The sequence below is a fragment of the Staurois parvus genome, unplaced genomic scaffold (genome assembly GCF_062004578.1).
Source record: "Staurois parvus isolate SC_StPar_1 unplaced genomic scaffold, SC_StPar_1.0 ptg000636l, whole genome shotgun sequence".
Taxonomy (NCBI): Eukaryota; Metazoa; Chordata; class Amphibia; order Anura; family Ranidae; genus Staurois; species Staurois parvus.
In genome coordinates, this window is record NW_028318432.1 from 10,562,105 (window position 1) to 10,577,575 (window position 15,471).

The 15,471-nt window shown below is 39.0% G+C and overlaps 1 protein-coding gene across 6 annotated transcripts in view; it reads right to left on the bottom strand.

The window, feature by feature from the left end:
- Nucleotides 1-6,261: 6,261 nt before the first annotated feature.
- The window catches only part of MKX (mohawk homeobox), a 169,966-nt gene continuing 160,756 nt past the window's right edge, over nucleotides 6,262-15,471 (bottom strand). For 3 of the 6 annotated variants that reach the window (XM_089693819.1, XM_089693821.1, XM_089693820.1), the window contains 2 exons: nucleotides 14,272-14,305; nucleotides 6,262-10,169 (listed from right to left, as the gene is read on the bottom strand). In XM_089693819.1, coding sequence (XP_089549945.1) covers nucleotides 9,997-10,169; nucleotides 14,272-14,305 — 207 coding nt within the window. In that variant the 3' untranslated portion in view covers nucleotides 6,262-9,996. The remainder of the gene's footprint in view (nucleotides 10,170-14,271; nucleotides 14,306-15,471) is intronic. The other 3 variants (XM_089693818.1, XM_089693816.1, XM_089693822.1) reach the window with 2 other exon arrangements.

Sequence of the window (15,471 nt, forward strand, 5' to 3'; positions counted from 1 at the left end):
GATGGGCGATTTGGGCTTTTAGTGCATTTTATAAGAACAAAGGAACAATGAAAGCCATTTTGTCCAAGTAGAAACTATTGAAACAAAATAAGTTCAGCATGATATCAGGAAAAGCTTTTGATATTGTGGTTGTGGAAAGTATTCAAGGTAAATCTCATGAGTCAGATAAGAGCCAAGTAGGTATGCTAAACTATAACACATTTAAAAACAAGTCCAGAATCACAGTTCATGTCCGGCGTAGTTATTGGTCGGCATTGGTTGCATAAAGATCTTGTCTTGGCCAGACAATTACTGAGATTACAAGTAAGTAATCTGCTTTATGTAAATAAAGACGGGGCACATTCTTCAGTTCAACCTTAGGAACATGGAATTAAATATCCATCTTTGAATAATGGCTTCTCTTTCTTTAGGGATGACAAAAATAAAACTTGTTTCTGAGAAAATACCTAGCTATTACAATTTTCAAGTTTCTTTTTTTTTTCTCTAGACAAATGATATGGAAAGAATCTTTTATATTTTTTTCAAATACATGGCCAAAACCATAGCAGCCAATGATACAGTTTTAGACCTAATCAAGTTAAAGGTACATGTTGATCAGATAAAAATATTTACCTGTAAAGGCTATTTTAGATCTTGATGTTTAGCCAAATGCACAGGGAGATGATATCCCATCAGATAGTGATTAGTTAGGTAAGTTATTTTATTTTAGGTACAGGTCCCCCAAGAAGCTCAGATCCAGAGTGACAGTGGTCTATGTTTTCAGAGTAGTGCAACTTACACCGTTGGTGGTCTCATGTCATTGTAAACCAATTTTGCCCTGACTTGTGTCCCTTGTTTATGAGTTCATATCTTTAATGCTAATCTAAACCACAACCAAAAATTGTCTTCCTCTCTTCATCTCCATTACATCGGAAGTGGGTGGGATTTAGTAGTTTACAGATGGAAGATAATGTTTGTGCTTTCTGTCAAACTCACAGGAAGTGACAACAACACTGCATTCTTGGCCAGATCAATAGGTATTATTCTACTCAATGAAGTGCTTAGGCAAAATTTGCTTTTTTAAAAAAAATGGTCTACTCTTTTTTAACTTTTTTTTTCTTGTTTTGTGTTCTTCGTATTAGTGTTTTCCTTTTATTTGTGTATTTAATTATTTATTTCAGGTATTTATATAGCGTCGTCAATTTACGCAGCACTTTACATATATATTGTACATTCACATCAGCTCCTAACCCTCAAGGGGTGTGCAATCTAAGGTCCCTAACTTACATTCACATACTAGGGTCAATTTAGACAGGAACTAATTCACCTACCAGCATGTCTTTGGAGTGTGGAAGGAAACTGTAATACCTTGAGGAAACCCACACAGGCACAGGGAGAACATGCAAACTCCAGGCAGGTGGTGCCATGGCTGGGATTTGAACCAACGACCCTAGTACTGCCAGGCGGGAGTGCTAACCATTTTTCTTGGTATAAGTGCATTGTCACTTTACTGTATATTTTTTTCCTTTAAAATATTCTCCACTGTTTGGTTTATTTTTACTTTCTGTGAAGAAGATATAAAATATTGAGGCTAATGAGGGTATATTTCTTGACACCAGATCAAGTGCAGGATAGTTGAAAGTAGTGTTAGTAACACTCAGGAGCCATTTAAAGCCATTTACTCCCTTAAAACCATCATAAATCAGACTGAGGGCATAGATAAAATCTACTAACAGACTTCTGAGCTCTGCTGGAGATACAGAAACGACACAAGCAAACTCTCCTTATTTTTAGGTTTCTTCCAAGCCTTCTGGAGACAAGCACATGACATATCACACAAGCTGACAGATTTTGATCTAGGGGAGAACCCAGTCTCTTACCTGCTTCATCTGAACCATTAGGAGACATTATAAAAAAACTCCCTATCTCCACTCAGGTGTTTCCAAAGATAGGGAAATTGCATATTAATAAGCAATAGCTATAGGCTAACTACAAATAAATGTGAAAAAAGACAGAATGGGTTGCATTCCTTTTGATTCACCACCTGGAGAAATGTACACAAGTAGGAACTGGTATACATATTTAAGTGGATATTTCAGTGCAATAAAGAGTGATTTAGCACATCCTGCTGACAGTACTACACAAATGTATACAGAGATTGATGATAGGCACTACAGGTGTAAGGTAAATATGTGTTTGAAAACTGAACTCCAGGTAAAACATTTTTTTTAGACATTTCTATATAAAAATAAATTACCTCCAATGATGGGTATGTCATACAGTGCCTTGAAAAAGTATTCATACCCCTTGAAATTTTCCACATTTTTTCATGTTACAACCAAAAATGTAAATGCATTATATTTATTTCAAGTACTTATATAGCGCCGTCAATTTACACAGCACTTTACATATATATTGTACATTCACATCAGTCCCTAACCCTCAAGGGGTGTACAATCTAAGGTCCTTAAATCACATTCATACATACTAGGGCCAATTTAGACAGGAACCAATTAACCTACCAGCATGTTTTTGGAGTGTGGGAGGACACCCACACTGTTACTGGGAGAACATGGAAACTCCAGGCAGGTGGTGCCGTGGCTGGGATTTGAACCAATGACCCTAGTGCTGCCAGGCGGAAGTACTAACCATTTAGCCACTGTGCTGCCCATACTGGGATGTTATATACAATCCCACATTATATTGAGATTTTATGTGACAGACCAACACAAAGTGGCACATAATTGTGAAGTGGAAGGAAAATGATAAATGGTTTGCAAAATATTTTACAAATAAATATCTGAAAGGTGTGGCGTGCATTTGTATTCAGCCCCCTTAAATCAATACTTTGCAGAACCACCTTTCGCTGCAATTACAGCTGCAAGTCTTTTTGGGGATGTCTCTACCAGCTTTGTACATCTAGAGAGGGACATTTTTGCCCATTCTTCTTTACAAAATAGCTCAAGCTCTATCAGATTGGATGGAGAGCGCCTGTGAATAGCAAATTTCAAGTCTTGTCACAGATTCTTAACTGGATTTAGGTCTGACCTGGGAGCTGTGCCGCTACCTGTCTAGTAGCTACAGTTTTCAAAAAGCTTTAAATCACAATGCTGGATAAAAAGGATATCTGTGTATAGATCTATCTGAAACATGTCACATTGCAATCTGGACTCTGGTGACAACATCCCGCCAACACCGTATTCCACGTTGCGCTCCATGAGATTGGCTGTCTTCTTCCTCCCTACTGAGGCACAATCGACGAGACACTAGGCGTCCCATCTGGCGTCCATCCCAGATTCCTGATGAGCCTGTTTTGAGTCCTTGCAAATGTGAGTGGCCCTACTTTGGGTTTTAATAAATGACCTGTCATACTGCACTTAGAGCTGCTTCTGTTCTTTTCTTATCTTCTATAACTACAGAGCTTGCTTCAGCTCCTGTATTAGCTTGCCCTAGTGCTGACTGATATGGACATTTGAAACCATCCATATCCAGATTTTATACAGAAGGACTTTAAGTTTTGCGCCTATTAATTTCCATTTTATTTGTTCTTTCAACCCCTACACTAAACTTCCAGGGCTGAAACTTACCAAAACTGCAAGCAGGCAGGCCATTGTGTATGATTGCAGAAGACATATAGCAAGCTTCTTCTGCAACAAAGAACTGACTGCTCAGTTTTCTACAAGTTAGGATTAGCTCTGCTTTAATTAACACAGGAGCATCCATACATGGGATACCCATCATAAGCAGTCATTTATTTTATGTAGCAAATGTACAAACATTTTTTTTACCAGAGTTCAGTTATAACTATTTCTCCATGGGTGTAATTTGGCGATTTTACATGAGGAAGTTGGCCACTATTTAGTAAACTTTGCATTTTGGTGTATTTCTTTAAATGAACCCTTTTAATTAATGCATATGCTTTCGCTTTGTTACTGAGTTTATTCCTCTTTTCAGAAAGCGCTAAAAGGAATAATTTTACATATTAATGTTACAGCTGCAGTGACTACAAAGGTTTTGAGTCAGCCAGGCTATATAAAACATTACTGAAAGACAGGCAATATTATTACAGGTACTTATATAGCACTCTCAATTTACGCACTTTACATATATATTGTACATTCACATCAGTCCCTAACCCTCAAGGGGTGTACAATCTAGCTCCCTAACGTACATTCATAGATACACATACTAGGGCTAATTTAGACAGGAGCCATTTACCCTACTAGCATGTCTTTGGAGTGTGTGAGGAAACTGGAGTACCCGGAGGAAACCCAATCAGCCACAGGCAGGTAGTGCTGCAGTTGGGTTTCAAAGCAGCAATGCTAGTGCTGCTAGGTGGAAGTGCTAACCACTTAGCCACTTTGCTGCCCATGTGGATGCCACTCAGACTGATCCCGGGAGTTTAGTGTATGTTGATGGCCTCTAGAGGACATGCCCAGAGTGGTCTGAGTGGCATCCATCCATTGATCTTGCACAGTTTTTGGAAGATTAGCGGATGCTGCTCCCATTTACCTCTGTCAGAGGGGTGATTCCTTTCCTGTGCTTCCTGGCTTGGCCTCCTACAGGTCCCTATGCCAAATTTAAATGTTGCATGACTTCAAACATATGAATCCGGTAATGTGTCCAGTATACGTTAGTATGCAGTGACTTTGATGTTGGTAAAGAATTCTATGAATGCTTTGAACAATAAAGAAACCAAGCAAATGAATCCTTCAACAAATCGAGCTCAAACTTTCACTAGAAGCACAGATGAGTAGGCTGAAGCTGTCCTGTTTTGGACATAAGAGAAGGACCAACTCACTGGAATACACAATCATGCTGGGAAAACTTGAAGAAATTGGAAGAAAAGGGCAACCAGCAATAAGGTGGATGGGCATGGTCAAGTAATTAATGAACATGTAGTTGTTAAAATGTAAGACCCAAACAGAAGATTGTCAATTCTCGAGAAACATTGTTTGCCTGGAGCTGACAATGACTTGTTGGCACGTAACCACTTCAAGTCCAGACAATTTTACCCCCTTCCTGTCCAGGCCAATTTTCAGCTTTCAGTGCTATCACATTTTGAATGACAATTGTACGGTCATGCAACACTGTACCCATATTCATTTTTTAGCATTTTTTTCAGACAGAAAAAACTTTATTTGGGTGGTATTTATTCACTACTGGGACTTTTATTTGTTTTGCTATATAAATGAAAAAGTCCAAAAATTTTGAAAAAAAGTGTTTTTCCAATAAAATTTTGCAAATAAATCATCTTTGTTCATAAATCTTGGCCAAAATGGATTCTGTTATCTTTTTAGTAAAAAAATAACCCAAATTATAATTTTTAAAAAATGTGTTTTACATTTTTATTTTATTTTTTTATATTATTATTATTATTTTTTAACATACTGTCACCCTAGCAGTACAGTGTTACCATAGTGACGCTGTACTTCTTGTGGGTGGTGAGGAAGATTTTTTTTTTTTTCTTTTACACTGATTGCTTTGACACCCATAAAGGCTGAAAAGCAATCATTTCTCTTTCTCTCTAGCTGCATTCCTTCAGCCATTGAGAAATACTGTGTGAGCTGTGATTGGTCACAGCTTGTCACATGGTACAAGGCTGTTGTGAATAGCCTTGTACCATGTGACCTCTGTGATCATTCACAGTAAGCATTGATGATTGGCCAATCAGTGATCACATGATCGGGACTTCACACAGAGGTCCCGTACATCGATCGGTGTTCCGCTGTGTCCAGAGGAGCGCACACAGGCTAAAATGGCAGGCGCCATTTATGAATGGCAAGCCGCCCCTGCACTGCTCCCGTCCGGCCGTTTATATACATGGGCCGGGCGGGAAGTGGTTAACAATAAAAAATAACTGACAAGTCTAACACACCAGGATAAGGATATGTTTTTTTAAAAAATAAATCCAATAGATATGAATATTACATTCATATGTCATATAATAGATCCTTATCCTTGTGTTAACCTCTATAATTAAGTCTAATGTCACGCAGCCCACCCGTGTCTGTTACCTTCACTGAAACCCTTCTATCTAACAAAAGCAAGGAAGAAGGTTTTACCTGGCAGTACACACAGACACAGACTTTCACATGTAGTGGCGGAGACTTCTTTTATAAAGCGGCAAGTCAGGTATAAAGGAAATGTGACATGGATTAACACATACACATTCCAGAACACTCAAGTGTTTTCTATGATGGGTACCACTCTATGTTGTCTAAATGCAAGCTTGTAATATACCTCAATAAACATTGCTGAATAGAAACACTCCAGAAGAGGTACATCAGAATATTTCATGATTTATTTATATACCGTATAACATTCTGAGTATTTTTTTTTTTACAAAATGTTCGATTTCCACATTAGGGGGAATAGGAAGGCAGATGTCCCTTTTCAATGGAGAAAGAAAAAGAAATGCTCATGAAGATGTGAAAGAACCAATTCTCAGTTACTGTAACAGCTGGCAATCTGGTGGCTGATGACTATTGTACAGAACTCATTCTGGATCATGTAGAAGGGATCATGTCCTGATCCACTGCAGTAAACAACTTGTTATATATTGGAAAAGATTTGTGTTCTGTCTCAGAACGTTTTGATTATGTGCAGAGAAAGCAAATAAACAGCTCCTCAATTTATTTTTATTGTAGCTCTCCTTTCATCCAGTTTGTTATATAATGACTTTGTAGTCAATGTGAAGTTTTCCTTATAGTAATATTCACAGACTGTTCAGGGCTAAGATGTCTAAGTGTGCTGTAAGGGAATGTATTCAATCATAGAGCAGGTGACGTGATAAGGGTGGCATAAGGGAATTAATACAATCATCGAAAAGGTGACGTGAGGAGGGTGACATAAGGGAATTAATACAATCATAGAGAAGGTGACGTGAGGAGGGTGACATAAGGGAATGTATTCAATCATAGAGAAGGTGACGTGATGAGGGTGACATAAGGGAATGTATTCAATCATAGAGAAGGTGACGTGATGAGGGTGGCATAAGGGAATTAATACAATCATAGAAAAGGTGACGTGAGGAGGGTGACATAAGGGAATGTATTCAATCATAGAGAAGGTGACGTGATGAGGGTGACATAAGGGAATTAATACAATCATAGAGAAGGTGACGTGATGAGGGTGACATAAGGGAATTAATACAATCATAGAGAAGGTGACGTGATGAGGGTGACATAAGGGAATTAATACAATCATAGAAAAGGTGACGTGAGGAGGGTGACATAAGGGAATGTATTCAATCATAGAGAAGGTGACGTGATGAGGGTGACATAAGGGAATTAATACAATCATAGAGAAGGTGACGTGATGAGGGTGACATAAGGGAATTTATGCAATTATAGAGAAGGTGATGTAATGAGGGTGACATGGTGTCATGCCTGTTCGGTGCCGATATATAGTAAAGTAGTTCACTTGGGAAGCCACACACACACATCTAGTCTATACATGTGAAATGTAATATGCTCCCATTTGTATTTAGGTTAGGTTAAGCAGGCATAGGGCATTGTAAGGCAGGTCCCCCTCCTCTTTTTGATGTTATAAACTGAAACTGGATTAGCCTGATTTATGACAAATCTTTTTTTTCGGATGAACCAATTCACGTCACTGTTCTTATGAGCTGTATGAAAAAAAACATACCCCAGCAGTATATTTAAAAAGAAATACATAAAAAAAAAGGTTACCATGACTCTGCAACTTTAACAAATGCCTGCTATAGTTTGATGGTAAAAAAAAAAAGATGAAAAAATAATATATAATAAAGAAAATATAAATCCCAAAAAACACAATATGCCTTTAAGCCAGTATCATAATAAACACTAAATCCAAAACAATGCGCAAAATTACACAGCAGAACACACAATTATTCATTAGGTATGCAAAAAAGTCTGGTAAGGGGTCATATACGAGGGTTATTTAAAATGTTTCTGCACTTTTTTAAAATTCTATTATATATATAGAAGTGCGGAAACTTTTTGAAGTCCCCTCGTATCTCAGGTACAAAGCTTTTTAATCCTTGGTAGTAGTGCACTAGATATGGCATGTTTGAAGATTTGATGTCTTGCAGTAGACGTGCTGATTGGACTTTTTATTCACATGACTATGTAGTTTTGCTCGCCATTTTGGATTTAGTGTGTATTATGATGCTAGCTTAGAGGCACATTGTTTTTTTGGGATTTTTTTTATTAATTTTAACTCATTTTTGCATTATTTAAAGGGGAAGCTTAACATTATTTTTTTCCATCTGCTTTATTACCTTGTATTTGGGTACAAGTGAAGTGCAGCCTTTCCCTTTTCATTATTTTCACTATACCATTCATGGGACTTTCTATAAGTCCACAAGATTGAAAATCTTATGTGCAGATGATATCACAGTTCATTTTATTTGTCCAATACATGACATTACCAGGCCTAGCTTGTCAGTATTCTTGCATCACTTCTTCTTTTGGCTAAGCTCAAGTGTAGTATCTGTTCTTATCAGATTTCAGGAACAGAACGCTGGTGCCACTATCCAAAGGGGGGCTCACAGGAGGGTGCCAGTTAGTAATTCCTGTTGTAATTTGCTGGGTGCTGGAGGAGGGATCCTTTCCTCCCCAGGTTGGAGCTGGCCTGGTTCGCTAGGCTTGTCCCTGGTTGTAGACAGGCTCTCCGTAAGTGCTGATGCTTTTCTGGTAGGAATGGAGCTGCATCTTTTGACTGGTCAGGAGCTAGATGTGGCAAGGTCCTCCCAGTGATGTACCCCCTGGGGGTGGCAGAAAAAGCTGTATGGGTCAGGGATCACACTGAGGTTTCACCGGCAGTAGGTCAAGTCAGTTTCCTACTTTGCATACATTTCTTCGGTGGGTCTTCTAGCAAGCAATTTTTGTTCGTCCAGAAGGCCTGCCTTGTGCCTTTTTATTTATTATGCACCTATTTATCATGGACACTTACACTGAATTTTTTTCTCTCTCACAGAGACAGAGGGTACAGGTTTTTGGGGCCTGCCCCGATGTTGAGGAGTGGATCTGGGGTCTTTTCCTCTTCCCAACTAGGGGGTATCTCTTCTGGAAGGCCCTCACCATCTTCTTGGAGGACTGCTTTGGAAGGTCCCTAAGGAGTGTGGTTCACCCTGGCTTCTCCTTTGCAGAGGTCAGACCAGTACTGTACCCTTTTACACATTTTGTGTGCTGTGATTTCACGGTTAACTTTGTTCACAGGGTTTCAACAAGCACCACACTGCAAAGCTCTGTATTATGAAAAAAAAAACCTTCTTGGATCACACCTACATGTGGAGGAGTAGTTGTGGCTGAGATCATGTACTAGGCTACGTAAACAGCAGCCATGCTTGCCAGTATGGTTGTGGTTTTGTCACCAAGTATAAAGCATATTAAGCATTTTTAACACCAACAACATAAACGTTTACAAGGTAACAAACATCTTTTGGTTTTATTATATCCTCCTGATTCAATAAGAAAGGCTTCTGGAATAAAGGCTATGTTATTAACTTCAGTCCGTGTTCAAGTGCTGTGTATTTTAACGCTGGTCATTTATATACCCCTGACTCTATAAAAACATAGTCAGTACAATGCTGTGCACCTTTCCCTTTTTTGCAACAAATGAAGATAAGTTCACTTTGCATTCAGGCAGTTTTTACTTTAACCTGACGGCAAGAAGTCCAAGATTAAATACAAGAAGACAAAGCATTATGGCATTCATAATTTAAGGCATAAATATGTTACATTATGCCCACGTTCTAGCTTATTTCTGCAAGGCACATATGGTAATAGCAAGGCAAACAATTTTACTTAAAAGCAGAATATTTATGGCATAAAATAAGTTAGTATTTTGATTTTTTTTTTAGTAAGACAATAAAATGTACATGTCCATTGGATTTTGCTGTCCAAGTCTTGTATGGCTGGTCAGAATAGTCCATTACAGTTCTAAGGCAAAACATGCTTGTAGCAGTGACCAGCCCAGAGTATTAAGTTCTTGGTGTGCAGACAAGTCGGAGTCATTGATATTGCTGAATTAGTGGCACTTTGACAGTCTTGATTTCTGATATGTGTGAGGATTTCTGGATAATGCAGCTGGTTGTCCCCTGAAGCTTGTCCTTTCCTTGTGCGAGGTTTGTGAGAGCCATCGCTGCGTTGATTTCTCGCCAGTAGGTCTCATCCTTGCTGGCTCCTCTTTTATTAACTGCACTAGATTAAGTGAAAGAAACACAATTGTGTCAGAGAATGTATGGTAAATGGGGAGCAGACTTACAAAATGGCTTAAAGCAAATTTAAAATGTCCTTTTAAACCACACTCCCATGCCCCACTGCATGAAAAATAATACATACAGTATACATTCATACTTATACATTACATTAGGTAATATTTATTTCTGCATTGAATGGCTCTTGCATTTTATTATGTGAGCATCATACAATATTATTCTAAACCCAGGCTGCATGATGCCTCTGGTGGTGGGTCAATGCCAACCTGGGCTCATAGGAAGTGGGTTTAATGATGCCACCATTCAACTCAGCTAGGACATCTAGTGATGGAAAAAAGAGTAACACAGGAGGCAGCTCTAAATCTAAGGTGTGTATATATATATATATATATATATATATATACACTATATTGCTCAAAGTATTGGGCCAGCCCTCCAAATCATTGGATTCAGGTGTTCCAATCACCTCCATGGCCACAGGCATATAAAATCAAACAACTAGGCATGCAGACTGCTTCTATAAACATTTGTGAAAGAATGGGTCGCTCTCAGGGGCTCAGTGAATTCAAGCGTGGTATTATAACAAATTGGAAGCAACTGGGAACAACAACAACTCAGCCACGAAGTGGTAGGCCATGTAAAATGACAGAGCGGGGTCAGTGCATGCTGAAGCGCACAGTGTGCAGAAGTCACCAACTGTCTTCAGAGTCAATAGCTAAAGACCTTCACACAACCTGTGGCCTTCAGATTAGCACAACAACAGAACAACAGTGTGTAGAGAGCTTCATGGAATCGGTTTCCATGGCCGAGCAGACAAGCCTTACATAACCAAGTGCAATGCAAAGCGTTGGGTGCAGTGGTGTAAAGCACGCCACCACTGGACTCTAGAGCAGTGAAGACGTGTTCTCTGGAGTGACGAATGACGCTTCTCTGTCTGGCAATCCAATGAACATGTCTGGGTTTGGTGGTGGCCAGGACTGCACTGTGCCAAGTGTAACGTTTGGTGGAGGGGGGATTATGGTGTGGGGTTGTTTTCAGGGGTTGGGCTTGGCCCCTTAGTTCCAGTGAAGGAAACTCTTAAGGCGTCAGCATACTAAGACATTTTGGACAATTTCATGCTCTCAACTTTGTGGGAACAGTTTGGGGATGGCCCCTTCCTGTTCCAACATGACTGCTCACCAGTACAAAAGGCAAGGTCCATAAGGACATGGATGGGTTAGAGAAACCTGACTGGCCTGCACAGAGTCCTGACCTCAACCCGATAGAACACCTTTGGAATGAATTAGAGTGGAGACTATAAGCCAGACCTTCTCGTCCGACATCAGTGTCTGATCTCACAAATGCACTTCTGGAAGAATGGTCAAACATTCCCATAGACACACTCCTAAACCTTGTGGACAGCCTTCCCAGAAGAGTTGAAGCTGTTATAGCTGCAAAGAGTGGGCCAACTCAGTATTGAACCCTACGGACTAAGACTTGGATGCCACTAAAGCTCATATGTGTGTAAAGGCAGGGGTCCCAATACTTTTGGTAATATAGTGTGTGTGTGTATATATATATATATACACACACACACTGTATATATACTGTATAGTACTGTGCAAAAGTTATAGGCAGGTGTGAATAAATGCTGTAAAGTAAGCATGCTTTAACATAAAAATATATATTTTTACCATTTGCCCTCCATTGGATTTACCCCCCTTCCTGACCAGGCCATTTTTTGCAATATGGCGCTGTGTTAACTGACAATTGCGTGGTCATGCAATGCTGCACCCAAATGAAATTTGTGTCCCCTTTTTACCACAAATAGCGCTTTCTTTCAGTGGTATGTGATCACCTCTGCGGTCTTAATTTTTTCTGCTATTAAAAAAAAATGTCTGACAATTTTGAGAAAAAACAATATTTTTTAATTTTTGCTATTAAACATGTCCAGTAAAAAAAATTTAAAATGTTATTTTGTCATAAATTTAAGCCAAAATGTATCCTGCTACATGTCTTTGCTAAAATAAATCCCAATACATGTAAATTAATTGGTTTACGTGAAAGTTAAAGCATCTACAAATGGCAGTATAGATATTGTAATTTTTGTTTTAATACTAGTAATGGTGGCGCCCCCTACCCAGAAATGCTAAATCACGTGTGTATATATATATATATATATATATATATATATATATATATATATATATGTGATTTTGCGCACCCCTGCTGCCCTGTAGCAATATTTCTGCTATTGGGCAGTGGGAAAGGGGTTAATTTGTTTATTTTGCTTAATTTACAAAATGCAAAGTGCATGAACAGAAAAAAAATCTAAATCAAATCAATATTTGGCATGACTTTGGCTTCAAACCAGCATCAGTTTAATTCATCAAGTTCTTTTGAAGAAGCACAAAGAAATGGGCAACACTGAGGACCGTAGACACAGTGGTGCAGCTGCTTACTTCCCTTTGACATTGGAAGATGTCCAGCAGTGCCATCAGCACAGAACTGGCGGAAACCAGTGGGACCCAGGTACACCCATCTGCTCTCCAGAGAAGTCTGTCCAGAAGTGGTCTTCATGGAAGAATTGTGGCCAAAAAGCCATACTTGTGATGTGGTAACAAGGCTAAGTGACTCAATTATGCACTGAAAAATAGGAACTGGAGAGCAGAACAATGGCAGCAGGTGCTCTGAACTGATGAGTCAAAATGTGAAATGTTTGGCTTTCACAGGAGGCAGTTTGTTTGCTGAAGGACTGAAGAGCGGCACAATAATGAGTGTTTGCAGACAAAAGTGAAGCATGGAGGAGGTTTCTTGCAAGTTTGGGTCTGCATTTCTGCAAATGGAGTTGGAGATTTGGTCAGGATCAATGGTGGCTTCAATGCTGCGAAATACAATCAGATGCTGATCTATCATGCCATACCATCAGGGAAGTATGTGATTGGCAACCGATTTATTCTTGAACAGGACAATCACCCCAAACATACAGTCAATATCATTAAGAAACTTCAGTGTAAAGAAGAACAAGGAGGTCTGGAAGTGATGGTTTGGCCCTCACAGAGCCCTGATCTCAGCATTTAGTCTGTCTGGGATTACATGAAGAGACAGGAAAATTTGAGGCACCCTAAATCCACAGAAGATCGGTGGTTAGTTCTCCAAGATGTTTGAAATAACCTACCTGTCGAGTTCCTTCAAAAGCTGTGTGCAAGTGTACCTCGAAGAATTGATGCTGTTTTAAAGGTAAACATGGTCACACCAAATATTGATTTGATTTGGATTCTGTTCTGATTCTGTTACTTTCCATTTTGTTAATTGACAAAATAGACTATTACCACTTCTACTTTTGAAAGTATTCTTAATTTATAGCATTTTTTTCACAACTGCCTACTGTATACCTTTTGCATAGTACTGCATATATACTTGCAGCACCATACAAAGAATGCTGAACCATTTACACTGGTTCCTGCTCCAAGGGAATGTATGATCTAAAGTTCATTGTGCATGTCATACAAACATAACATCCTTCCAGTAAAACTCCTAGTATGTTTTTGGATGGCAGGCAAAATTGGCGCATTCAGAGAAAATAAACAAAAATTAGATCAAAACTTTCCAAAAGGACTATGCGTTTATGCAAAGAAGTATTTTAATTTTGTTAAATGGGTATTTTTAAAATGGTTATTTCCTGGAAAAAATGCTATACTTTAAAAAATCAGTCCAGCCTATGTGGTATTCTAGGCAGAAATGAAGGCTAGTAGGCTAAGTAATTTGTTTTCTTGTTATATCTCTTAGATACTACAGCAGCACGATCCCCCTGCCATAATTCTGCTCCTGTTCACCTGGGAGTTTTGGGTCTACAATTTCAGAGCCCCCTTACTATATTTGAATCAATGGAAGTCCACGGGAAGACCACATAGCAGTTCCAGCAATCTGAAGCTGTACACTTGGGAAACAGACAAAGGGACTTATTTAATGTATGTCCTTCTCTCACCCTCTATCAATAGCAATTCACTCTGTGAAGTTCCCCTTTAATTACTGACTTCTGTTCTCATGTACATCACATAAAAAAAACACCAAATATTAATCCCACATCAATCCACCACACTCACCTTTGGCACTTACTTGGTCCTGATTCCACAGTATCTGAAACAAAGCAGAGATACCAAGTCAGTCAATTTTGTCAGCTGCATAGGATGAAAGTTGAAACGAACCAAACTTTCAGGTTAAATCAGCTAAATACATTCCAGGTACACAAAGACAAAATATATTCAAAGTCTTTTTTTATTCAATTTTTTTTTAAGGAAGCAGCCAAAGCCTGAGTATTCTGCAGCCAGCATGCTTCAGAGAAGGACCCTTGCTCTCCATGTGGAGGTCTGAAATTCCCTCTGTTGAGTCACAGGCAGTGAGTCAGAAACACACATGCTGTTTGAAAAACTCTAGGTCTGGAGTGGTGGACCTCTGCAGAGAGACCAATGCTTCCACACACAAGGCAAGGGTCCTTGTGCAGCATGTTATAGACATGCTTTTCTCCTCAGATTGTGGCTGCTTTCTTACAGAAAAAAACTCTAAGTGTTTGCACACCTTTTATTTTGATTTGACTGTATTTAGCTGAGTTTAACCAAAAGTTCAGTTAGGCTATCAATATTTCAGGTCCATGAAGGTGGAAAGGAACATGAAATGGGGGAAGCATGATAGATGATGTATATAAACATTCTTAAGTAAGTGCCCAGAAGCTCCACATTCACTTGTATAATGTACATCACAAGTAGACAATTATGATCTTAATTCCTGCAATGTTACTAGGAAGTCCAGCCTCCCTACTCTTATATCATGGTACATATCCATTGACACACACTGACAGACGCTTGACCCAATATAATTATAAGACATGGCTAGCACAGGCACTGCCTGGGCATATGTGTTGGCAGAAGCCCATTTGGAAGGAGCAGAACTGGGGAGATACCACACTGGCTGTCATACTCCCCAACCAATGATGTGCCATATGAGCTACTATGTCTTTAGAACAGCCACTGCCTTTCATCTACAATGCTACTTCTAAAAAAAAACCTGAAATGGCTCTATACATGCAATATTAAAATAGTCCATGTACAAATGTTCTCTGAAAATGATAACATAGCCAGTATATGTATTCCAAAGTACATACTATGCCAATAAAAACCCTCTGTCCGTTTCAATGCAATGTAGAGATTTCATTGTGTGAGTTAAAAATGGTCATATTTTCACAGCATGCTGCTTATAAAACAAACTAAAATAGTAACCGATTAATGAAAACCACACATAAGGCTGTT